This window comes from Acinonyx jubatus, chromosome C1 (assembly GCF_027475565.1).
Source record: "Acinonyx jubatus isolate Ajub_Pintada_27869175 chromosome C1, VMU_Ajub_asm_v1.0, whole genome shotgun sequence".
Classification (NCBI taxonomy): Eukaryota; Metazoa; Chordata; class Mammalia; order Carnivora; family Felidae; genus Acinonyx; species Acinonyx jubatus.
Window position 1 is genome coordinate 18,806,756 of NC_069381.1, and position 16,073 is coordinate 18,822,828.

The following is a 16,073-nucleotide window of genomic DNA, read 5'->3' on the forward strand; positions in this document are numbered from 1 at the left end:
TCCTCATCTGGAAAATGGGGGTGATAATAGTACCTATCCTGTAGGGTGGTTAGGAGGTTAAACTATAGGAAAAGTGCTCAGTGCCGTATCTGGTAAATTCTCAGTGTGTACTTATTGTTGACTCTGATTATCCGCCAAGGTGAGTGGTTGTTCTCAAGGAGCCTGGGCGGCATCTGGAAACAATCTCAAGGGTGAGCCTTATCCAGGATTGAGAGCCTCATCCGAGTAAAGCTTCATCCACTGTGCAGACAGAATTTTCATGAAAATCAGCTCCCCAAACGCACAGGCCAAGCCTCTGGAAATTCAAGCCGCACTGCTTGACCTCAATTTTTATCCAATTTGGTGTATAACTCATTGTTTCGAAAATATACCCAAGCTATATGTGTGTGTGTAAGCAAGTCTGAGCGAGCATTGCTTCTGTGCACGGAGGCTGCTCGGGTCCCAGCCCATGGAAACGCCAGGTCAGTCGGGGAGGGCTGGGCTCTGCTGCAGAAACAGATGACCCCCGCATCTCAGTGGCTATGGACAACAAAGGTTGCTCTCTCGGTCACTGTCCCTGCCCTTCGTGGCTTGGTCGGAGCTCTGCCCGTGGTAGGCACTCTGGCACATAGGCTGAAGGAGAAACTATCAACTCAATTGTTGCTGTTCCTGTAGCCAAGGAAAAGAAGGCTCTGGAGGAGAGCTCAGGCAACAAAGTGCTGTGGCCTGGAAGGGATTCACATCCTCACCAAGTCTCTCTCTTATCTTAATGTTTATTTATTTTTGAGAGAGACAGAAACAGAGCACGAGCAGGGGAGAGGCAGAGAGAGAGGGAGACACAGAATCGGAAGCAGGCTCCAGGCTCCGAGCTGTTAGCACAGAGCCCGACGCGGGGCTTGAACTCATGGACCGCGAGAGCATGACCTGAGCCGAAGTCGGAAGCTTAACCGACTGAGCCAACCAGGTGCCATCGTCACCAAGTCTGAATGCAGATACCACCGCACGGAGGCACATCCTGGAGCCCATCTCCTTCCTTGTCTGCATAAAGTGGCGTAGAATAGTACCTACTTCAAAGGATCGGTGCGAGGGGCTACCTGCTATAATGCTGAATAACTCTTGAAATAGCACCTGAGAGGGGCACCTGGGTGGCTCAGTCGGTTAAGCGTCCGACTTCGGCTCAGGTCATGGTCTCATGGTTCATGAGTTCAAGCCCCGCGTCCGGCTCTGTGCTGACAGCTCAGAGCCTGGAGCCTGCTTCGGATTCTGTGTCTCCCTCTCTCTGCCCCTCCCCTGTGCTCTCTCTCTCTCAAAAATAAATAAACATTAAACACATTTTTTTTAAAAAGGTGAAATTTGTTATATGAATTATATCTCAATATTACAAAAAAATTAGGATCTCAGTATTATTAAAAAATTAAAAAGATAATGCTGATAAATAAAACAATGGGGAAATCCCCCTCCCCCTGCAGGGTTGTTCACCTTCACCCCAAAACTGCCAGCTCCCATTATAATCCTCATCTCTGGGCTGTCATTTCTGTGGGCTGATGTGTCGCCCTGGCCGGGGCGCCCTTCAGCGTGTGACCTGTGCTCTCTTTCACTGTCAGCGACAGAACTATGCCCACACCTCGTGCGTGTAGGGGTCACATCCTGCCACAGGACGACCTCCCTTCTCCAGTCTCCCCAGGCCCTCCTGCTGCCTGGGATCCTATGGGATTCCTGGGATAGAAAAGCCCTTGGCCATCAGCCATCCAGCCCCTTCCATTCAGTAATGAGGAAATCCAGGTCCGGGTCGGGGCGGGGGTGGGGGGGGGAGGGATTTGCCTGATGTCACACAGTGAGATGGTGGCAGAGCTGGACCCAAAACCCAGGTGCCCCACGGTACACCCGGCGTCCCTCCTGTGGCGGTGGCGCATCCGCGGGCAGGAGGCGGGGCTGGGCAACGGCCGGGAGACTCTCGGGGCCTCTCTGAGGTCCTCACACCAGACAGGTGCATGAGGACAAGGAGGAGACAGCGGACTGGCGGGTTAGAGGAAAGCTGAAGTCAGACGAGGAAGGTCCCTGCCGCTTGCTACTTCCTGTTTTGCTCACGGCTTTAGTCGTGGGAAACAGTTGTCACCACAAAACTGCAACGCCAAACCCACTAGCTTCCCTTCGTGCATACCCATTCCTCCCACTGGTCTCTGTCTGGGAGCACGTCCCCCCCTCTCTCTCGCTCCAGGCCCACAGAACCGGGGGCCCCCGCCACTCCCACCCCAACTACGAGAGGTAGCTCTGGCTGTCATATGTTCAGGACTCCCTGGGAGCAGAGTTTGAGGAGAAGGGGACATATTCATGAAATGGGGCCAGCGGGCACAGATGCCACATTAAAGGACACAGACTCACAGAGGGTGAAAAGGGTTCCATTTCTGACGTGAAAGTCTCAGTGGATGCTGTCTGTCTTTCTGACCTTTCTGACCTTTGCTAACCTCCCTTCGAACGCAAAGACTGGCCCTCAGATTGAGAACAGCCAGGGCGCTGGGATCCAGCTGGAATTTAAGGACACTACTCGATTACCATTGTACTCACACGATTGCTTCGCTTCTACTTGTGTCACTCAAGTCCTCCGTTTACATAGTTTCCTTTGAAAATAAATTACTTAAGTAAAGACGAGGTGATTTTTCTAGAAACACTGAGTGGCCATCAGCACAGGCAGAAGGGAAAGTGGTTTGGAATGTCTAGGAGTCTGGGAAGCAGTCGGCGGAGGTTTTCCGCGTCTGGGAGGCCGGGCTGACTTAGTCCTGGCTTTCCCCTGCTGGAAGGACCCCGGCCCGAACCTGTCTGATCCTCGGTGGCCTGAGCCACCCAAAACTGACTCTCGGTGGCCTGAGCCCTTGACTTGCAAAGCATCCAGATTCAGGCTCCCTGCCTGCAGAGCAACACCGGGGTGGGCACTGGAGGCCCTGAAGGCGGGCTCCTGGGTGGAGGCCACCCTCCCTCGGAGGCTGCCTCCTCCTGGGTGTGTGAGCTGCCTTGTCACCTGCGGCCCAGGACCCAGAACCATCATCCTCCTCTCTTCCCTACCCCCCCTTCCCCACAGCTTTTCCTACAAACCCCTCCAATCACCAATCACTTGGGCCTCCCTCTCACTCCCTACCGTTGTAGGTAAAGTTGAGGTTCCCTGGCACCCTACTTCCTGGACCGTGGTTCACCTTCCCTGTGCTTCTTCTCCCAGGTGCAGTCCCCTCCCTGTCTCCCCACTGCCCAGGGAAGCTGCCCTCGAGTCTGATGTGGTTTTCTGGCACCTTCCTTTGAAACCCAACCACCACCACCGCCACCACCCAGATCTGTGGGACCCCTGTAGAGCCGGGCCAGGACTAGGGTGAGGATAGTGAGGTGCCCAGGGTGCAAAATGTATGCAGACGTCCATTCTCAGTGGCCACCCCGACGGGGAGTGTCTCCTTAACTATGTGTCCAAGGTACCTCACTTGCCTCACACTAGTCCCACACCTGTTGCAGAACACAGGAGAAAGAAAACCTGCTTGTGAAAGGATGTTCCGGGGATTACTGGGGTTCTGAGTAATGTTCATAGCAGTTACCCCTTTGGGATCCTACAACATCTCCCAGGAGCAAGGCTGTTGCCTAAACACAGCTGCGTGGGGTGTGCACTGAACAAGGGTGTGACGCCAAGGGGTAAGTGTGGCTGAAATCCACCTGTCTCCACTCTGTGTGTCTGAGCGTGGGGCCTGCGTCACCCTGGAAAAGGGGGTACCTGGTTGTGTTTTATCCGCTGGTGACGGAGGCTTTCAGTACCTCCCACCAGAGTATGGAATGTGCTAGCGATGGCCCTGCAGACAGCAGGAAGCAAAGGTGACGTGAGAGGGAAGGCACTTGCCCTGTGACACAACAGCAGGGCACCAGGACCCGAGTTTCTTGAGTCTTCACTTCATCTGCCCTTTACTTTTTACCGCTCAAGTACAATATGTTAGACGACTGAGTGCTCTGCACAGGCAGAGCTGAGTCTAAAGCAGATGTCCCTTTTATGCCCTTTCTTGCCTGCCCCTCCCCCGCCTTGCCAAGGCCGAGTTAATTCCCTCCACGTCTTTTCAAGCAGCTTGGGCTCGCCTCTAATCCCATGTCTGTCCTCCCCACTGGACTGCGGATTCCTAGAGGGCAGAGACTGTGTCCCGCGGCCTCAGTCTCAGCACACGGCCTGGTAAATTCTAAGTGCGCTGGGCGTGCATCACCCACATTTCCTGGGACCCCTGGGGACCCAGGCTCGGTGCCACGAGGCCAGAGCACTTAATAAGACACAGACCATTAAGCAAAAGTAATTTAAAAATAATGCCAACTGTGACTTGTGTCCCTCTAATACCCTTACAATCCTTTTCCCTCCGTGTCCCCGTCCCTTTCTCTCTCTCTTTTCCATTTCAGGCCCTCTCCACCTATTTTCTTGCTTCTGTGATACAAAACCTGGAAACTAGGTTGTCCAAGAGCCGGAGTCACATTCCAGAGGGAGGGCAGGTGTAGCGGATCAGCCGGTTGTCCTCCAACCCTGTCCCCCTCTTCCTCACTGGCATGTGGCTGCTCTGCTAGACGTGATGTTTCCCGGCCTCCCTGGCAGAAGTGGCCACGGGACTAAGTCCCGGCCGTCGGAACGTGAATGCAAGCGAGGGAGGCCACTTTGAGGCCGAGGCCTTAAGTCACCCGGTGCCTTCTTTTTCCTCTCTGCTTGGCTGCAGCCAGCCGTGGCGACAACCCCCAAAGGGGGCGATGAAGCTTATGGGATGGAAGAGTCCCACCGCGGAAGGGTCTCTGAATGGCCAGGGCCTCCTGTATGAGAGACGGTGTCCTCGCACGAGGCCTGCTGTGCGAGAGGCCAGGACACTTCTATATTCCTTACGCTGTTCTGTGTTGGGGTGTCTTTGCCCCAGCGGAGAGCAGTGTAGGCTTACCCGTAAGTAAGAGAGCCAGGAAGGGGAGAGGCTGGCTGAGCAGTTACAACCAGAATCTTCTCCAGGAGAAAGGGCGAGCGGAGTCCGGGCCTCCCACACGACAGGCTCTGTCCCATCACACGCTTGGTGGAATGACGGAACGGCCAGGGGTGCTCCCAGCAGAAACGAATGATGACGGTTTCTTGTGTAACCAAAGGGGAAGGGGAAAGAATGGGGTCACCTGGCATCCGGGTTCAGCGCTGTCAGACCCTCAAAAGCAACAGAAACAACCTCCGTTCTATCCGCCACTGTTCTACAGGACTCTTACTTACCCTGCCGGCCTTCCCTGAGGGGAGGGCAACAGCAGGCCCCCTGCTTTCACAAGGGCCTCCCCAGAGGAGAGTGGGAGGCTTGCCCAAGGTCACCCTGGCTGTTAGAGGCGGAAGGGCCATGGAAACCCCAAGAAGGGATTTGGAGCCAAAAAGGATTTGAACCTGGAAGCAGATGGGGAAACCAGCAAGGGAACCCTCCCCAGGTGGAAAGATTAACTCAAGAAGCTGTGGCCAAAGACAATGGATGGAAATGACCTAAGGAATTGCAGGAAGGAGAGAAGCCTGCGGTCCAGGCACCTGGCGGGGTTCCTCACAGCCTGCTGAGCGGCCACCATTCACACTGACGGTGGCGCTAGGGCTGGAGGAAGACGCCAAGGCTGAAACACTGAGGTCTGAAAAGGAAATGCAGGAACCACAAAGTTCTGTGAATTGTCTGAGCCAAAAGAGACAAAATGGCCTTGGGGAGGGCCTGGAGCCCAGACGGCCAGGGGGAAGGAAAACCTGATGGGCCTCCAATCTTCCCAGGTAACGTCCTTTCTTTTCAACATTCCCTGAACATTTATGGAGCACCTATAGTGTACCGTGCACCTCTGTACCCTAGGGATACAGCCATGAACCAAACAGGAAAAACAAAACAAAACAAAACATCTTCCAGGGGCCCCACCTGCTAGTGGGGGAAGCAGACAGTAAAACACAACCACAAGAAATAAGTCAATTCTGTAGTGTCAAGATGCAGTAAGAACAAAAAACAAAAATAAAAACGAAAAACGATGGGACCAGGAGTGACGGAGATGAGACAGACTGCGTAATTTGCAGAGCCCAGCGCAGAACGAAAACGTGGGGCCCTTGTTCCAAAGGCAGAGAAAAGGTACACTGTTAAAGGTACACAGGAAATTTTCCCTTCTTTCTGCAGTCTCCTCTCTCCCTCTCTCTCTTTCTCTGTCTCTCAACTTGTCACTGTGTTTTTATTTGCTGTTTAATGTCATTCTAAGCAAAGACAAATCTTAAATTATCAGCATGGGTTTTACCACTCATCTTTATATTGTACAATGCCAGCTTTGAAATGAAAATATCAGAGCATTTAACTCGTACGTGGAGTCACAGAAATTACACAATTTGTATTTCATGGCTTGTCCCCAAGGGTGCCCCAAGCCCGCCAGAAGAGGCCAAACAGAAAGAACTGGAGAGAGGAAGAGCTGATCCGCCCAGCTAGAGATTAAGTGAGCTCTTCTGGGAACAGAGATACCCTTGGGGTAAAAAGTCTCCTGGGTACCCGCGGACCCTGCCACACTATGGTGGAGGCACCCACTCTCCAGAGCCTGACCGTTGCCAAGTTCCCCTCACCAAATTGTCCCTCCCCCCAGATGCAGGACTGATGGGTAGCACCCAGGTGAGGGTGGGGCCTACGGAACTCAAGCCTGGCCTCTCCTTCCCACGGGGCCACTCTTCCAACCCTTGGCAAATGGGTAACCCCCAAAGGTCTTTAAGCTTCCATTCCGGGTTGTGCTCAGGACCTGCATCAGGGTCTTGCCCCCACTGAGATGTGGCCTCTCTGGCCAGTCACCTACTGGACGCGCCATGATGCTGCCAGTGCAGGGTGGGGATAGCCATGCCCTGTCCCAAGATGCTGTGCAGTGTGTGCACCTGACCTCCCCTCCCCTGTCCCGGGTCTGTGATCGGGGTCCTGCCAGCCACCAAAGACAGCCACAGTCTTCGAGCAGGGCCAGAGAGGGGAGGCGGAACGGGGCCGGAGGTGCTAATGGGCAGGGGGCCAGGTGGCACATGTGAGCTGAGGCCAAGTTCCTTGCGCATATCCCCTTGTCCCATCAGACTTCACTTACAAAACACAAATTCAAAGATAAAATTATTAAGAATTTCGAGACAGTGATAGTGGAGCATAAAATGCAAAGTGTGGGACCCATCTGAGCATAGGGTCCTGAGTCGGGGTGCTGGCTGTGCTCCCAGAAGCCAGCCCTGGAGGGAGGAGAGGTTGTCACTCTGAACAAATGTTCCCGGAAGGCTTTGTTAAAAAGATGATGTCTGAGCAAAGACTTGAAGAATGAAAAGGAATGAACCACTCAGATTTCAGAGGGAAGGGTGTTACAGGCAGAGGGAACAGTACGTATGAAGGCCCTGGTTTGGGCACGTGCCTAATGTACCCAGGGGGCAGCCAAGAGGCCCATGCGGCTGGAGTGGAGGGGTTAGGGGCCAGTTGTGCAAGGCCCTGGGGGACAGTTAAGGGATTGGGGCTTTTGGTCTGAGAGAAAGGGGGAGCCAAGGAAGGGTTTTCTATAGAGGAGTGACATGATCAGATTTAGGTTTCCAAGGGGCTCCTGCTGGGTTAAGCCTAGACTGAAGGAAGCAGGGAAATAAGCCAAGGGCTACGGCAATAACCCGGGAGAGGGATGACGGTGGCTTGGACCACCAGCCTTTAAGGATGGGTGGTCAGAACCTGGGTATTTAGTAACATTCTAACATATTTATTCAGCCCCCGGTACACCACCTACGGCCAAGGCTCAGGGGGTTAATGAAGCAGGAGACACCAGGTTCCAGCTGTTGTGGAGCTTTCCAGTGAGGTAGAAACAGATGATAAACCAAAACAGAAGGGCCTCTCTGACATGTCATTTCAGCTGAAATCTGAGCGACATAAGGAGCCACCGTGAGATCGGGGAAAATCATTCCAAGTAGAGGACACAGCATGTGCTTTAGTCAGCTCAGGCTGCCATAACAGAACATTGCAGACTGGGTGGCTTAAACGGAAATTTATTATTATTTTTCCCCAGGTTTGAAGGCTGGGAAGTCCAAGATCAAGGTGCCCGCCAATTCAGTTCCTGGTGAGTGCTCTCTTCCTGACTTGCAGACGGCCAACCTTTTTTGCTATGTCTTTGCATAGCCTTTCCACAGCACCTACAAGCGATCTCTTTCTTTCCTATTTTTAAAAAATGTTTAATTTTTTGAGAGAGAGAGCTAGAGCAGGGGATAGGCAGAGATGGAGGGGACAGAGAATCCAAAGTGGATTCCACACTGGCAGCAGAGAGCCCGACGTGGGGCTTGAACCCACGAACCTGTGAGATCACGACCTGAGCCGAAATCAAGAGTCAGACACTCAACTGACTGAGCCACCCAGATGCCCCTCTTTCCTCTTCTTATAAGGCCACCAATCCTATCAGATTAGTTCCCCACACTCTTGACTTCACTTAACCATCCTTGCCCCCTAAAAGCCCTAGGTCCACATACAACCACATTGGGGGGCTTCATTAGGCTCAACTTATGAGTTGAGGTTGGGGAGAGACAGTTCAGTCCAAAGAACCCTGAGTTGGCAAATGAGCTTGGCCAATCCGAGGCAAGGCAAAGAGAAGGCCAGTGGGCACGGGGGGGGGGGGGGGGGGAATGTTTCAGACACAGGTGGGCAAGGCAGGCAGCAGGCAGCTCACACAGCCTTACAAACTAGGCCAGGAAATCTGGATTCTACTCTAAGGGCTGACCATTTCTGAGCACTCCCTATGTGCCAGGCACATGCTAACGACCCTACGGGCATCATCTCATTTAACTGTCACAGTCATCCTAAGAGGTAGATGTTCTCTCTGCCGATTTCACAGTAAGGAGACCGAAGCCCGAGCAGCAGTGTTCGCAGAAAGGAGGCGCCCTGTGCTTGCCTGTCATGGTGCTCAGCCCCGCCAGGGGAGGAGTACAGAGCAGCCCTTAGCTGAGCCCCTGGAATGGGCCCTCCAGACTGGGTGGCCTCAGAAGCAGACGTTGGATTCCATCCAACGGAGGCATATTGAGCATCTGATCCTGGTGAGGGGTTCCTCAGTGTGAATCAGCCACAGTCCGGGCGAGTTAGGACAGGGCTTCTCAAAGTGAGGTTCTCAGTCTTCTATATCCAAATGTCCTGGGGCACAGATTCCTGCCCCACCAGCAGCTAGTAGCTAGGAAAGCTCAGAGGGTGTTGCCAGGAGTTTGCATCTTAAACAGGTGTCCCCACGGGAACCTCTGCTGCAGGGGGAGGGGCAGGCAGCTGGGCAAGCAGCTGGCGAAGGGGGCACAGGAGACAGGCATCAGCTGCACCTGCAGAGGGGCCTGAAGCCTTCTGCTGGTGAATGACTTCTTGAAGTAATGTTGCAGCCGGGCGTTGAAGGAGGTGGAAAGTGGGGAGGGAGGGAGAGGGCATTCCAAATGGAGGCACCTGCACAGGCAAAGACTTGGGGGCTGGGCACAACCAGAGGAAAAGGGGAGAGGGGGAGGGTGAGAGGAGGTTGTGCACCAGCTTTCTTCGCTCCCCACTGGGACCAAAGGACAAAGTGACCAAGGTTAGCTTCGTCAGCCTGCAACAGCTGTGGGGACAGCTTTATTGCAGAGGCCCCTGCTGGCTGCACAGGCAGAGCCCCCTTTGCCCAGGCCCCCGGAGAGTTCTTCCTGCTGAGGGAGGAGGTGGATGGGCAGATTTCACAGAGAACAAAGGGGCTGGAGGCTTGGGGGAGGGGATGAGCGAGGACCTCCGTGTGGAGCATGGTGACCCATGGCCCTTCCCTGGGTGGCCCTCAATGGGTTGGCTGGGCAGAGGGGACAGGAGGCGGCCTGCTACGGGCCCCAGAGCAGTCACACCCAGAGGGGTGCTGGAGCTAGGTGCTGGAGTTGGCGGGCTCACAAGAGCAGACTGTAAAAATATTCAGGAACTTTGTAAGCCAGTTGTTAAATTTTGGTAACTTGGAATTGGCCTTGATGGGTGTTTACACAGCATGGAAATTGGCAAAAAATCAAGGATTTTTTTTTTTTTTTTTTTTAAATTCTTCCACGGAGCTGGTTAATCAGCACTTCACTGACAAGGGAGCCACAGCCACTAGCATCATGGGGCGGGCGGCAGCCGGAGACCCTTATCCAAAACACACCCTCCTGTGCAGGGCACGAGAAACAGCCAGGTACATCAGACACACTCAAGTGTCCCTGCTCTCAAGGAGCAACCGTTCTGTAGGGAGGCAGCAACAACAACGAAAAAACCACAACCTGGGATGTTCTCAACCAGGGAAATAATGCTAACAACAGCTGCTATATCTTGAGTCCCTCCTACGAGTCATGGTGCTGGGAACTTCTCCAACATCTCCGCTCCTCACGGCCGATCCCACTACACAGATGGGAAAAACGAAGCTCGACAAAGTCACCTGCCCGGGATCACACGGCTGGCAAAGTCACGTCCAAAAGCCACACCGCTCTCCCTCGAGCTTGTGTGAAGTTCCTTAACCGCTGCAGCGCCCTGCCTCCGCACACCATGCTGCATGCCTGGGGCAGGTGCAGGGCTGGCAGTGGGAAAGTCTTCCCAAGAGTGGTGACATTCAGTCTGGGCTTTAAAGGATGAATAAGAGTTTGCCGGTTTTAGGGCGCCAAGAAAGGCATTCCAGATGGGAGGAGAAGCCCAGGAGAAGGCATGGAGGAGTAAGAGGGCATGGGAAGTTTGGGGGAAGAGAGAACACGGTTGGATTACAAGGTTACATCATGGGGAAGCAGGCAAGATGGGAAGGTAGGTGGGACTTTAGTGAGAGGGGCCTTGAATGCCAGGCTAAGAGATGTGGTCTTTTATCCTAAAGGCTTGGGGGTCACGGAAGTGGAAGGTCCTGGGACCCATATCCGAGAACTATGTAAGCATTTCGGCGAGATTGCTACTCTATCCGTTTTTACAAATTGCCCTGGAGCAAATGCTTCTCAAACCATCTGTGGAGAAGGACCATTTTTTTAAAAATTTCTAATCTGTCCCAGACCAATACTTTTGTAAAATACAAGGAAAAAATGAATTACTAGAAAAATAAAATGAAAAAAAAAAATACCAGCCATTTGTTTTTATTATGAGATTCAAGACCTACAATTACTCTATCGGATTGTGCTACAAGTTTTCAACCCTTAGTTTCTGCGTTCACTTTGATAGAAAAGAGCTGGTCCAGGCAGTCTCTGTTATAGGCACACATCTAGGACAAATAAGGGTTCTCCTCGTGAGAGTGAAGCACTGCCAAACAAATGCTATTTTGGAGATGAGGAATCTGTCGTCCAGAGAAGGTAAAGTGGCCTGCCCAAGATCACATAGCTGGTGAGAGGCAGGGCTAGGATTTAAACCCAGGGCTGTCTGCCTTATTGAGGCTGTCTGCCTCAATCCACCTGCCAGGTGCAGCCCAGACCCTCTCAGCAGAGCCCTCCGGCCTGGCCCTGTAGCCTTGTCCCTGCTCTTAACACAAGGTCAAGAGCCCTGCAGTGGGGGGAAATGGCACCATTGTAAGAAGGGAACTTCCTTGCCCAGGGTCCCACGCCCGAGGTTGGCGGAAGCAGCCAGCCTCCGGGTCTCCTGATACAAGTGTGTCCTCAGTGTCGCCACTCCGCCTGCTTCTGTGCCTGTGCACTGACCTCTAGGCCAGACAGTGCCAAGGAGGGCAAGGGAGGGAGGGGCACGAGGAGGCAGGGGACTCACCAATTGCTGGCAATTACACAGTGCTTTGTCATTTTTAATTAGCTCAGCGGCTCCATAGGCAAAGACTTCCCCGTGGAAGCAAAAGACAGCGGCTGGTGCTACCCAGGGGGGGCAGACTGGGTGGGTAGGGGTCCCCCAGGAGCACTTTCCCCAACGCGTTTAGGTGCTGCTGCTTCTCCAACTGCAGAGGGCCACCCACTTGCTGGGCACATGCTGAGCACCAGAAGACAGAACTTAAGTCGAGTCCTTAGATGCGTACTGGCCACCGCCTCGGTGCCAGGCACTGGTCAGCTGCTCCAGGGAACCCTGGGGTGAATGATGATTTCCAGCCCCCAGGCTTGAGACATACCCCGCCGCTGGGGGAAGCAAACAGGTTCAGCCATAAAACATGAATGACAACCAGAGTTACCATTTACTAAGCACCTGCCACATGGCAGGCACTAGGCCAAGCGTTTCCCACATATTATCCAATAGAAGCCTTACAAAGCCCTCTAAAGTGGGTATTATTCCTGCTGTACGGATGAGGAAACTGAAGCCCGTTAGCTAGGATTGCATATCTATATCTATATCTATATCTATATCTATATCTATATCTATATCTCTATCTCTATTTCTAGATATAGATATATAGATATATAGATATAGATGGAGAATTTGGTTTTAAAGTTTTTGTTTGTTTGATAGAGAGAGTGAGTGGGGGAGGGCCAGAGAGTAAGAGGGAGAGAGAGAATCTTCAAGCAAGCTTCTCAATCTTATCGTGGAGCCTGAGGCGGGGCTCAAACTCACGAACCGTGAGATCATGACCTGAGCTGAAACCAAGAGTCGGATGCTCAACTGACTGAGCCACCCAGGCGCCCCTGGAGGATTTGGTTCAGAGCCCAAGTATGTAGAACTCCAAGGTCAAACAGTTGACTAGGGGAGAGAGAGCGAGTGAGAGCCTGGGCGCGCGAGAAGAAGAAGCTTGTGAGGGAAGACAAGTGTGTGGGTAGCTACGACTGGGTATTGGGGAGGAGGCCAACTAGACTTTCAGGGCAAAGGTGGGTAGGCTGGGAGAGTTGAGGAGGCAATCTGGCTGGATGTTTCTGGAAGAGGAAGCATCATGAGAAGGGTCTGAGGAGGGAAGGGTTCAGAACAAATTGGTTAGAGTTGCTGGATCAGTGGGACACAGGAGGCAGGTCAGGTGAAAAGTCAGAACCAAGTCTCAGGAGGAATGTCTGGGCTCCTGACTCATCAGTAACCCAAGTTCCCTCCGATTCCCTGAGAGAGGGCTGTCTCAGACCTGGGCCTGAGGTGGAGGGGGAAGTCCTACCTCTCCAGTCGGGAGAGGGGGTGGGGGCTCTGGGGTGAGGCTGGACGACCCGCAGCTCGGACTGGGCCAGGTCCCAAACCCAAGAGGGCTCCCTTCCCTGGAGGCCAGTCAAGAACCATGATGAGAACAGTCATTCCACCTTTACTATTCAGCCAGTCAGGAGAGTGACTCCGATTTTATTAAAATACACAATATATATAGCACTCATTATAGGCCAGGCATAATTCTAAATACGTTCCAAACTTTAACTCTTTTAATCCCTACACTAATCCATGAGGTATAATCCCCACTTTACAGATGAGGAAACTGAAGTCCGTGGAATTTAAGTGACTTACTTAAGGTCACGAAGTAAAGAAGCGGGGAAGACAGGATCCCGGGTGCCAGTATCCATGTGTTTAACTACTGTGTTCTGCTGGTGGGGGAAAAGAAAATACACTCTGCTGTAAAGACTCCCATTTTACAGATGGAAAAACTAAGGCCAAGCCAGGTAAAGGGACTGGCTCAGGCAAGGAGGGAGGACAGATCACTGGAGGAAATCGGGGCTCCTGATCATAGGCTAGGCTTCTGTCTTGGTCCCAGTGCAAGTCCAAGTGATAGCTGGAGAGAAGCTGAGAGCCCTCCCAACCCCTGGCACCCACTATCTCATCTGGGGTCCCCAAAGGGCCCAGGGCAGAGAAAACAGTAAGATTACAATCCTGGCACCCTTTTCCTAAAGACAAGAGCCAGTTATAACCACAGGTAGCTTCTCCCTCCCTTTTATTTATTTTCTTTCTCTCTTTTTTTTAAAGTTTATTTATTTATTTTGAGAGACAGAGAGTGACCAGGGAGGCGCAGAGGGAGATGGAGAGAAAATCCCAAGCAGGCGCTACACTGTCAGTGTGGAGACCTACTCAGGGCTTGAACCCAGGAATCGGGAGATTGTGACCTGAGCTGAAATCAAGAGTCAGATGCTTAACCAACTGAGCCACCCAGGAGCTTCTATTTTTCTTTCTGATTGCTAAAGGCTATACGACCACTGCAAAAATTTTTACAAAGTTAGATCAGAGGAGCAAAAAGAAAAGAATAAAAAAAATCACCTTAAAACCCCTCCTTGAATACCGGTATATTTTCAAGACTTCTCTGCTCCCTCTCGGTTTTTATAAGCATCCAAGCTGTGAAGCAAGAGACTTGGCTTCCGATGCTGGCTTGCTGTGTGTCCTTGGGCAAGTCCCTGCCCTTCCCTAGGCCTCAGGCTCCTTACCTGCGAAATGAGGGTTTGGACACGGTGACCTCAGAGGAGGCCCCTTGCCGCTCTGACCTTCTGTTTCTGCTTCTGTTCCTGGATTGGCAGAAGGGGCACGAGCCGGCTGCCCCTCTGCGGGGGATTCATGGCTGACAGCTCCCAGCAAGCCACCTCCGGGACGATGCGATGGCCCTGGAAACAGCCTTCCCTGCAGTCTCAGCGTTCCCAGGCCCACCTGCTCGCTAGGCCCATATGGTGCCCCCTGCCAGCTAGACACCACCAGCTGCCCTTCACCTGCCAGCCCTGGGTGACTGCTTTTCCTTCAGGCTCCAGAATGCTCTCTCTGCTGCCCCGGAACCTAGCTGGCTCAGGGTAAGAGAGCTGGGGGGCTCTGCCCTAAGGACCTATCTACCCATCGCCACAGCCCTTTGGGGAGAAGACAGCCTCATACAGTAAAAAAGATAGAGGGAGGGAGGGAAGAAGACAGGAAGGAACACTGACTGTAATCCAACTCCATCTGGACCCCTTGCTAGGCATTCAGGAATGAATCCGAAAAACGCACTGCCCTTGAAGGATCCAGAGTCTAGTGGAGGCAACAAGAGTAGAAACAGGCAGCAGAAACACTTGCAATGCTGAGAGCTCAGGCCTGTGAGATCCCAAAGGGAGAAGCCTACTAGATAGCAGTCAGGGAAGGCTTTCTGGAGGAGGCAACTTCATAGGTCATTGCTCAAGAACAGGTGTCTGCCTTTCCAACTCAAGTTTTTAATTCTTACCGGCAGCCCTGTGGAATAGGTGTTGTTGCCCCTTTTACAGATGATGCTCGGAAAGGTGAGTTCACAACCACCAAATGAAGAAAAGCCAGGTTCAAATCCCCATGAGCCTGGGACAGAATGAGACAGAATGGCTGAAAAAGCACTTGGTTTATACTCTGAGAGAGGAATGTCAGTGGGGCCTCACTACCCAGCTGGGGATAGCACAGCCCCATTTCCCCCCCAACACAGGAACAGGACTCCTGTCTTCTGTGCGAGGAGCAGTCCTAAAGGCTGAAGTTCACCTTGCTGAAGCATCCCCATCTAGAAGGAGCAAGGCTGTGGCATGAAGACAAGTGCTCTCTTTTGACTCCTTTCCGCAAAGCGTAACGGGAAGGCATAGGATCCTAGAAAGAATCCTAAATCCTGGCCTTAGAACATCTGTGCTTGAGGAATTCTAGAATCCACACTCCCCTCAAAATGCCTCCTAGTAACCATGGCAGGGTCTGGGTCAAGGTCATGCAGCACCTGGCCCTTCCAGGTCGGAAGGATGGCTAGAAATAGGATCCCATTTCCTTTGACAGATAAAGATGAAGACATGGGGGGGGGGGGGGGGAGAAATTGCCTAAGGTAACACAGCAAGTCAGTGTCAGAGCATAACACCCAGGTAGTATCACTACCTGGGGGGCGGGGTGGGACAGCCCAGATGCCCAGGTGGTGTCAGAGAGCATCCTGGGTGCTGTTGGAGGAGTAAAATCCCCAACTGGTCTTACTAAGGCAAACTTTTATAGTTCTGCGCAGTACTCAGCAAAGTTCTAATACCCCAACTCTCCTAAGCCTCGGACAAGACTCTTCTTTCCCACCCTAAGTCTACCCATCTGTAAAATGGCCCCCAACTACCTTTCAGCTGGGCTGCTTAGAAATCCTAGGAATAAGGGGATTGGAAGAGGGAAGAAAAGAGGGGGCGTCTTGGGCTTTAGGCTCCCTACCTCAATGGCGCCCTTCACCGGGACAGCCTCGGGGAGGAGGGAGCAGGAGCTGGGCCAGGCGTGGCGAGGCAGGGCCGTCGGGGGCGGGTCCAGGGGCGGGGCCTAGCCGACCATCGCCCCGCCCCGTCGGGC

The 16,073-nt window shown here is 52.9% G+C and overlaps 1 protein-coding gene across 1 annotated transcript; it reads right to left on the bottom strand.

Annotated features, from left to right (window-relative positions):
- Positions 1-1,315: 1,315 nt before the first annotated feature.
- LOC113599481 (uncharacterized) lies at positions 1,316-16,018 on the bottom strand. The gene is made up of 5 exons (XM_027060041.2): positions 15,942-16,018; positions 13,317-13,393; positions 4,911-5,091; positions 2,362-2,504; positions 1,316-1,995 (listed from the first exon to the last, which is right to left on the bottom strand). The coding sequence occupies exons 2-5, from the start codon at positions 13,370-13,372 to the stop codon at positions 1,620-1,622; spliced, it is 756 nt and encodes a 251-aa protein (XP_026915842.2). The 5' UTR covers positions 13,373-13,393; positions 15,942-16,018; the 3' UTR covers positions 1,316-1,619.
- Positions 16,019-16,073: the final 55 nt, after the last annotated feature.

Coding starts and splice junctions, on each gene's coding strand:
- LOC113599481 (XM_027060041.2), bottom strand. CDS start 13,372: ATGGATACTGGCACCCGGGATCCTGTCTTCCCCGCTTCTTTACTTCGT. Junction 5,092..13,316: donor TCTTTACTTCGTGACCTTAA/GTAAGTCACTTA, acceptor TGGTTACACAAG/AAACCGTCATCATTCGTTTC. Junction 2,505..4,910: donor CCTGGCTCTCTTACTTACGG/GTAAGCCTACAC, acceptor CTTAAATTCCAG/CTGGATCCCAGCGCCCTGGC.